General features: G+C 39.6%; 1 protein-coding gene across 4 annotated transcripts in view; it reads right to left on the bottom strand.

Moving 5' to 3' along the window:
• Positions 1-9,238, bottom strand: part of EEF2K (eukaryotic elongation factor 2 kinase) — a 33,204-nt gene continuing 23,966 nt past the window's right edge. For all 4 annotated transcript variants that reach the window (XM_075435987.1, XM_075435990.1, XM_075435989.1 and 1 more), the window contains 5 exons: positions 7,824-7,958; positions 6,402-6,590; positions 5,876-6,000; positions 4,253-4,431; positions 1-3,603 (listed from right to left, as the gene is read on the bottom strand). In XM_075435987.1, coding sequence (XP_075292102.1) covers positions 3,494-3,603; positions 4,253-4,431; positions 5,876-6,000; positions 6,402-6,590; positions 7,824-7,958 — 738 coding nt within the window. In that variant the 3' untranslated portion in view covers positions 1-3,493. The remainder of the gene's footprint in view (positions 3,604-4,252; positions 4,432-5,875; positions 6,001-6,401; positions 6,591-7,823; positions 7,959-9,238) is intronic.

Raw genomic sequence — 9,238 nt, 5'->3', positions numbered from 1 at the left:
TTTTAACAGCTTAAAAGGGCTAGTATCAGACAAGTTTATTCTTGAACAGAAAGGGGAATAAATCACACCGAAGATGACAGTGTATCATTAGATATTGTACCCATTCCAAAACCCTCTCCCACCTCACACCATAGAGGCCAAGGATTTCCATTCTTTTCTTAGGACTAAGCAAAGGCATGAGGCTGCCTCTGTAGCAGTCCTGCGAGTGAGCACTTCAGTCCTTACATCTCATCCCATATTAGTTACAGACATTGCATGGGTAGTGAAATGCAAATAAAACAGCACATCAACCATTTAGTTTTCTTGAGGAGAACAGATTTTGTTGGTACACATCTAGTTCCTCCCTCCCAGTTAGTTACCTCTGACTGTTGGAAGTGAATGAAATCAGGGACATAATAATAAAAACAACACAGAGGATTTCTGGAAGCTTGCAATAGTAGGATTGAACTTTGGCAAATTAGAAAGAAAAAACCAAAAGCACCCCCTCCCCACCCCCCGATGCAATGACTAAAACTCTGCTGAGAAAAGCAACAGAAAGAACCACTTTATTGACCACCCAGAATGAAACCAGACAAAGCAAATGAGAGGACCAAGTGATGCGGGCAATCAGTATTTGCATGTCTGACATACAAACAAAGGCTTCCTTCTCGCTGTCCTTACCCACGCAGTATTCCCACTGACATCCAGAAACACTGAACCAGGGTAAGTTCTGGCAGGCTGAGCCTCATATTTATTTTCACATTTTCAGAAAAATACAGATTTTTATTTATTCATTGTGAATAGATTAAAAATACAGCATATAGCAATATAATTCCAAAAGTCTGTCAAATAGGTTCTCTTCAAAAAAATGTCATAGAAGTTGTGCATATCTCTGTAAACAATTTCCATTTTCAAATTATTGACAGTCCTATTAGTTGTACAGCTAAATAATATGATACCACCTTAGGACAGAAGGTAGCCTACATTATTAAAAAAGTAGTATTTGCAAACAAAGAATTAATCATAATATTTTTTTCACTGAGCTGTGTGCACGTTTACATACCAGAACTACAAAGAACTGCCAGCAACTTCAGCAACTGCTGAATTTAGCAAATTAAACTACACCATAAAGTGTCAATAATTGCACTCTACGTCCTCTACATCCTTTACATACGCTTTTTGGACAGGCACATGCAATCTCTTCTCCTCCCTGCGTGGTAGGTGGTGTTATTACACATGCTTCCTTCTCACGGAAAATCTCAAAGACTTGGCATCAACACTTTATGAAGAAAACAAATCCTTTTGTCTGAATTGGTTACAGTGCCTACACTGTTGTTAGTTCTGCACAAAACACTGACTATTCAGCTGTCTTCACATTCACCTTTCATTGAGAGCTGGTATTTTAATGCTATGAACTGAAAGAGCAAAAACGCCACATCCAAAAGAGGCTTCAGGCACCTCAAGCAGAACTTCAGATGGGCACTTAAAATATCCATCTGACTTGCAATCCTATGAACTCTGGTTCTATTTCAGCACATTAGGTCCAAAATATTAGGTCCAAAAATTCGGCTATTTTAGTACATAGCTCAATATCTACCTAAGCCCAACTGAGGTCTAGAAATTGAACATTCCTCCATTAATGGGTCCAGAGCTTCACCTTCACTCTCAAAAGAAAAAACAAAATAAAAAGGCCAGGAGCACTACTTTCCCACACCCCCTGCTTTCTACAGCAAGAAGATGTGGCCATGTGTTGCAAGGCTACTCACGGCTACAACTGCCTGCTGGTTACAGCACCCACTCAGAAGTACGACATCCAAGGATAACTTCTCCTTCCCTGCTAGAAAGGATTTAAATCTTCCCATATGACTTCCTTGCCCATCAGGATATCACCTCTTTCAGACAGTGGCAGTTGTTACTAACATTATGCTCGGATAGTGTTGAAACAGTAATTCAAGAATCAGTTTCCAGAAGGAGAGTAATGGGGAGCTCAACTTTGGAGCTCAGTGACGGACACTCGCCCAGGAAAGGAAGAACTGATTTCTGCTCCTTGAATGGTTTCTGTGTTTTACAAGAAATTAATATTACTCGGCTATGCATGTAAGAAGTCCCAATGAAATCAACTGCACCACCTAGCAGCCTGCTTAGTTTTAAGCATGCTTTTAAAAGCTTGGCTGAAGTTAGGCTGGTAAGCATTACAGGTCACTCAGCACTTCACAGGGGCTGCCCCTTATTCATATCAATTTATACCCTCAGAAGACCGTAAGGCCAAGAAGGCAAAAGCTTCCACCTTCATCTCCTGCAAGATGACTGTTAACCACGACCAAGAAATAGGAACAGCTTCTGTACCATCCGTATAGGTGGGACAGCAGCTTTGGATTGGATTCTGAAGAAAATTATCTCCATGCAATGATAATTCAACCACCATCATGTATTTGTCCTCCCATTACTGGCTAGGATCATGCAAACAGGACAGAGAAATTCAAGTGTTTGGGGATAATATTGTTTTCTATTTTTAACCAGAAATTATCTCTAACTGGCGTTTGAAACCATTCACAAATAAAACACTATTTTAAAATCTATTTAAACCAGATAAATTATTTTCTATACACAGAAATAGGTGAATCAACATCCTCTAACCTTTTTCAAACATCGCTCTGGAAATGGTGGAAAGTGTATTCTCATTTTAAGTGAGATGATCTAGCTTCACTGAGAATTGAGATGTCACTGTAAAAATAAGTTCAAATTACTGATATATTACAGATCTTGCTACTGTACATAATTGGACAAATATCATGTAAGATCAGTAGAATTTTATACAACTAGATTATTATACAGTGCAAAATGTGAGAGGTAGCTGGATGCTTCATATCATCAGGAACATCAGTGATTTTCTAATGGTAAAATATGCAACGTTGGTAATGAATAAAACATACTCCATCTTGAATAACCTTGCTGCCAGTCTGAAGCATCTTCCCTGTCCCTCCCCAAACTGTAAGGATTCTATCTGGAATTCATTTAAGAAGAATAACAGAAGTCCCTAAAACACCTGCTTATTAAAATGAGTAGCTGCATGCTTAAATTGAAAATTTATATTCACATGCAAATTTGGTGAGATACACCAAAAAAAATTAAGAAATGCTGAGAATTTGGGAAAATAATTTTCTGTATGTGGGGAGAAGAAAAATGTAAACTCATTGATCATTTGTTGCATAAAAAACAGGACATCTGAAACCTAAACAGACATCAGCTTCGTTTTTTGTCATAAAACCTAGGCCGCTCAGTTCTAACAGTTAAAAAAATACAAAAAGTCAAGCATGTCTGTATTACAGCTTTAAAACACTGGCAGAAATACGCTATGGCACCCTACATATCACTTATTCCCCTCAAAAAAAAAATCAGAAAACTAAAATACAAAAAAAGAAACTGGTAACACCACATAAAAATATATCTTTTTAGCTGCAAATGCAGCAAGTCTGTAAAAAGATTTATATACAAGAACTGCTTAATTGCAGCGTCATTCTTCCATCACCGCCCAAGCCTCTTCTGCTTTTTGGTAGTACTGATTTGCCAGTCTGCCTTTCATGGCTTCCATTGCTGCTTCTGCTGCTTCTGTGTACAGCTCACCTAGGGGAGGAAATAGTATCAGTTACATTGACAAGGTAAAGAAAAAACATCTTTTTCTCCTGAAGCAATTAAAAGGCAAAAAGAGAAATTGAGGTCAAACTATAGGGCCGGATGTATGGGCAAATTTTAATAGTGTCAGCAGAGTTACATCAGCTGGGAATCTGGCTTTTGCTCTTCAAGTTGGAAGTTATGTGACTGGCTGCTGATAGCTCTTCAATCTATTTGCAAGGACTGGAAATACTGCCGGCCCCTAGAAACCCCCAGGACAACTCTAAGACTTAGACATCCAACAGGTAGATTACACAACAAGGAAGACCATGCTGTGTAGGACCTGTGAGCCATGGGTGTAACTCAAAACACAAGCAGCAGCCTGCAGTTCAGAGGCCTCACCGGGAATGACTTGCTAGTGACTCAGTGTGTCACAGGATTAGACCTGGCACCGCCCACTACCCCTGCCATCAGCAAGATCTCTTATTTCTCTGTTTTCAGCCTTGTATCACCCAGCATCATTACAGCTTCATCCATAAGGGTACTGACCCTCTGTGCGTTTTATAACGGCTGAAGCAGGAAATTATTCTGGGGCTATGTGATGCAGGAAAAGCGAAAGAAAAGTAGGATTACCAATTGCAGAAACAAAATGAGGGCTCACCTGATCTCTGTGGATCCTTATTCAGGTGGAACCCTCCCATCATTAACATCTCTGCTTCCCTGGCCAGGAGCAGATACCGGGGCTCATCCTGAGTGCCATCATATTCACCTCCCTCATCATAGTCAGTCATGTTCAGTGCAGCATTGTACCAGTACAGCGCCTCCTTCCAATCCTGTACTCTGAAGTTAAAAATAATTTTTGTACATAGTTACCTTCGGAAACAAATGTACTTTGCACTGGAGATTCAGAATTCAATTTTGCACTAGCTCCTCAGAGCACTGATACTCTCCAAGAAAGCAAGTGTCCCCATGGAGGCTCACTGACTCTGTACTGCATCAGGTCACCATACCAAATGAGGCTGGGGTCACTTTATGCAGTAATTACAAAGGAGAAGGTATCAAGACTGAAGTGTCTTGCTGAACTCCAGAGTCTGAGTTTCATTACTAGTTGTATGGTTTTGGTCTGGCATTTATATTTGTGACGATAACTGATTTAGAAACAATCTGAAGTTGCAGAGTCTTGTTTCATAAATACTTTAAAACCAGCATTTTTCAAATTGAGAATGCTCAATGCACTTCAATGAGAAGTTTAATGTTATTTTAAATTTCACCATTGCCAAGAGTTTCACTGTTGTGCAAAACAGAAAACTTATGTAAATAACAAAGACATGGTACAATACAAAAGCAGAAAAATCACTATCATCACCTGTTATATTTGGTACTTAAGGAAATTAATATTTGTCCACTTCTAAAGACTCATCTAAAATGCTACAAAGAAATCAAACCAATATACTATGTGGCCTTTTGGCAAATCACAATCTAGTTCTTAGTCACAATGATGCTCCTATCCCTCTTATCAAGGTAGGAGTGCTGGCCAAATTAAGAGAAACTTACTGAGATAAAAGAATTTTTAAACTTCTTAAAATCATCCTCAATTAAAACTAACATCCTCAGCATTAAGAATATGCTCCTGTGAAATTTCCACTCCTGCTTTTATTATGAGGAGCAGTGAAAGACAACAACTGTGACAAATACTTTGTTCATCTGACTGCATCTCATCTAGTCACTTTACGACTTCACCCATTTCTCCTGTTCTACAGCTTCTTTCAGAGCTTTATTAGAGAAAAAACACCACTTTTTAGAAAAACTGTGCTTTCAAATAAAAATCACTAAGGAGGAAACATGGCAGTTGTAAATACTCATCAGTTATTTTCAGAGTACTACATCTCCAAAAGAACTTGTGTTTATTTTTCCCCACCGATCCCAGGATTTTCAAGTCTGCAGCTCGCAATGAAGTCAAGTGGGGTTTTATCACCAACTTCAGAGCAGAAAAACCCTGGCTATCATAGGGCTATCTTGGTATGAGGGCTAAATTCAGATATGCAGGTGGATCCAACACACATGCAGGTGTCCAACACCACAAATGATCTCAGATTTTCTTCCTGTGTTGATATATCACGGCCTAAACCCTGCTTTTATTACTACCTGAATAAGTTTGAAGTAACCCCAAAACACTACTTCATAGCAGCTCTTTATGTGAATGAAAGACATGCACCAAGTGCTTCTCTGCCCCCACCCTGCTGTGGAGTACCACCAAATTAAGTCACTCAGTCATGCACAGTACCTGTCTGAACCAAGATTTACACCTGTATCATATGCTCTTGCTACCAGAATCATGGAAGGACGGTCTCCAGCTTCTGCTGCTCTCAGCAAGTAATCAAATCCTTTATTTCTGTTCTCCTTTGTGTCCTGGCAAAACAAACAGAATCTTTAAAATGCGTGTTTATGGGTAAAACCATCCCTTCCTTCCTCTAACACTAAATGCAGTTTCTCCAAGTCAGTAATGGCTGCAAGTGTTTAGTATGTCTGAGAAACAGGCCCAGCCACAAGAAATTAAGAAGCTGAACAGTAAAGATCACTTCAAAATCTTCCCAAAGGTATGCAGAAGTTTGCTGGCAAAACCAGGAACCGGCAGAACTTTTTCCTGCTTTGTCCACGTCCTTAATTACAAAGTCATCTATTTCCTCTGAAGAGGTTACAGAACACCTAACTATGGCTACTGTTTTGTCTCCATTTCCTGCTAGTCTTACGTTATTTTTTACAATTGATCACAATTCTGCACTTTGGCATTCTCTGTAATCTTTGTTTACCTCCAGAGTGACCTCAGAAAGAATGTGATGCGGCAGCTGAGAGTACATGAGTCCTAACCCAACGATGGCTTCCAGCTCCCCACAGTCCGCAGCATGCTCCAGGTGAAACAGGGCTGACTCCTGATCCCACTCCTTATCCTTCTCACAGAAACGTCCAGCTTCGTGATAGCGAACCATGGCCAAATGAACCTACAACACAATTGTACAGCAAAGAGACACAAGTATTAAGTATAGATCTGCTTCTTCAAAAGCCCTGTGCCCATACTTTATTTAGGCATGAAATAGCCCTCTGAGGTGACTACTTAATTAAAGCTAATTGTGTACCTCTGACTGAGCAGAGGACTAGTTTGGTAATACACGGACTTTGAGCCTGACTCGTGCTTAAACAGATTAAACAGGCAAAAAGCGCTGATTATACACAGTGCAGCTGCCTCTCCAGTTCTGTAAGCTTAGACATGTACAGCTTTATAAACTTGGCTACTAGAGATAAAAAACCTAATTCAGCAAGACAGCAGCTGCCACAATGTCCTCCCACATTAGTGTGCCCTAAGCAGTATCCCAGCAAGTTGCCACACCAGAGCACCAGGTCTTGGGGCCACATCCCAGCGTATCTGCTACGGCCTTGGAGACCTTCAGGAGGGAGTCGTCGTTACAGGCACGCAGCCTGCAACTGCCCAACACGCCAGCCAGCAGGGCAAATAGCAGTGACCATGGGTCAAACTTCCATGTACAGCAAGGGCCCTCACAGGAAAGGAATTAACCTGAGGCGTGGAGAATCAAGCAGGTTATCCAGGGTAAAATCCTCATATCACTGAAGCCTTTATTGTCAGTGGGGTCGGGATTTCATTCCAAACATGTCATGGATTTTGAGGGTTGTTTTTCCTCTTCCCAAGGTAAAGGCAGGTTTCTTCTCAAACCGAAAGATTTGAGAACACCTGAGGCTCTTAGGATGTTCAGGAAGATCTACACCATATGTTTTGAGTACAGGCTTAAGCCCATACATAAACCCAAACTTCATTCACATCTGCATTGTCTGGGATAGTCAGGAGTAAAAAGAGCTAGTCCATGCCACCATTTATCAGGAGCCCACACCTTGCCTATTTGCAAAGGTATGTGGGTCAGGCACACCGTTTCTATCCTACTATATCTTCTCTGCGTGATGCCTCTGGAAAGGCAGACAAATCAACAGCAGGGTCCTTCCTAAAGGAGCCCAGATGTTGCAACTCCAAAAGCAGATGGAATTCATGGGCTCCTGAGCTTAGATGTCCCTCATAAAATATGATTAGGTGACAGAAAGCTAGAGACATGGTATTTATTTTCACCTGCACAAATAACTCATGTAGGGCAGCACCTCTATAGAAGTAATAAATACAAGATGTTTCTTTCCAGTTGGAAAGAACAGGATTACTAGACCCATCTTACCTTTCCAAGGACTGACTTCCCAATTTTCTTTTCAAGTTCTAGTGCATTGAGCCTCTGAATTTCTTGGGCAACACACGACGGTCTGTGGATGTGGACTCTGGAAGAGTTGTAGAGATTCCATTTCTCCACACTGATCTGAAATAGAGAATATACTATTATTTCTATCCAAAATTAAAATTTCTATTCATATGGATTACCGTCCAGAAATCAAAGCCTCCATTAATATTATTCTTATTAGTAAATACTACAATTTAAGACACAGTTTTCAGAATTCATGTTAGTAGCTGAATAAATGGTTATTATTCCTCATTAAAGAAACAGAGTAAAGCCCTCTATTTCTAATCCCAACATCAAATATCTTCCATAAACAACAGCAGCTAAGCAAAGCATTACGTTCTGAATCACAGAAAGATACTTCTAAAAGTAAGCACCTGAATAGTCACACTGCAAGAGTTGAGGTTATCTATGCACAAAAAAAAACTAAACCCATACTTCTCTCGTCAGAATTTCAGTTCAAAACATTTTAAACGCTGCTTGCATTCTACAACTCTACAAAAATAAAAAATAACAATGCAGAAGATGATAGGCAGATACATGCATTGGTGTTTCTCAGCATGTCCAACACAAATGAGAACAACTTTTCAACATAATGGGCAGATGGGAAACAGTGGCCGAAATCAATTCATTAAAAATGAAAGCCTTTGGAGGTATACAGGGGAAACACAACAGGGGAGGTTACTGGCACTGAACTCCAGTCTGCTAAGGCTGTTTCAATTTCCTGGAACAGCAATATATAATTGTTGTATGGAAATTCTGAAATGTGTATACAATTAAATTATTAATTGTCGTCTAAGCTTTGTTTTTTCTTTCCTTGCAGAACAGAGTTGTGTGTTTAAGTTTATAGCCACAGAAACTAATTATCACAGAAGCTACGTTTTGTTAAAACATACAACAAGGAGGTCTGGTCTTCCCTAGCTCAGTTAGATACACAGCAGTGAAATTTGGGGGGGAAAAAAAAAAAAAAAAAAAAAAAAAAAAAAAATCAAACCACATATGGTACACAATTACAAAAATAAAGTGCAGAAAGAAAATATAGTCTAGTCGGGCTGAAAAAATCCATAAAACTGTATTTCTTTTTTTGAGAAACCCACAACTAATCATTAATCTATGTAAGGGATCAATTACAGAGGTGACAATGTTTAATTTGTTTGTAACAGTCCTTCTTTAGCTGGAAAATCAAGACAAAACAAAAAAAAGGAAACAACACAGAATGGTAAGTTAATATTAACAAACATACTCTGTAGCTGAAAAGGAAGGAAAACTGACGTCTGATTTAGTGATGCGAAGTTAGATGGCAGATGAGTGGAACAAAGGACAAGCAGAGCAGCAAACTTATTGCGTATGAACATTTCTGC

The sequence above is a fragment of the Opisthocomus hoazin genome, chromosome 15, assembly GCF_030867145.1.
Source record: "Opisthocomus hoazin isolate bOpiHoa1 chromosome 15, bOpiHoa1.hap1, whole genome shotgun sequence".
In the NCBI taxonomy this organism is placed as follows: domain Eukaryota; kingdom Metazoa; phylum Chordata; class Aves; order Opisthocomiformes; family Opisthocomidae; genus Opisthocomus; species Opisthocomus hoazin.
The sequence above is the reverse complement of the archived record's forward strand: the minus strand, read 5'-3'. Positions and strand labels throughout refer to the sequence as shown.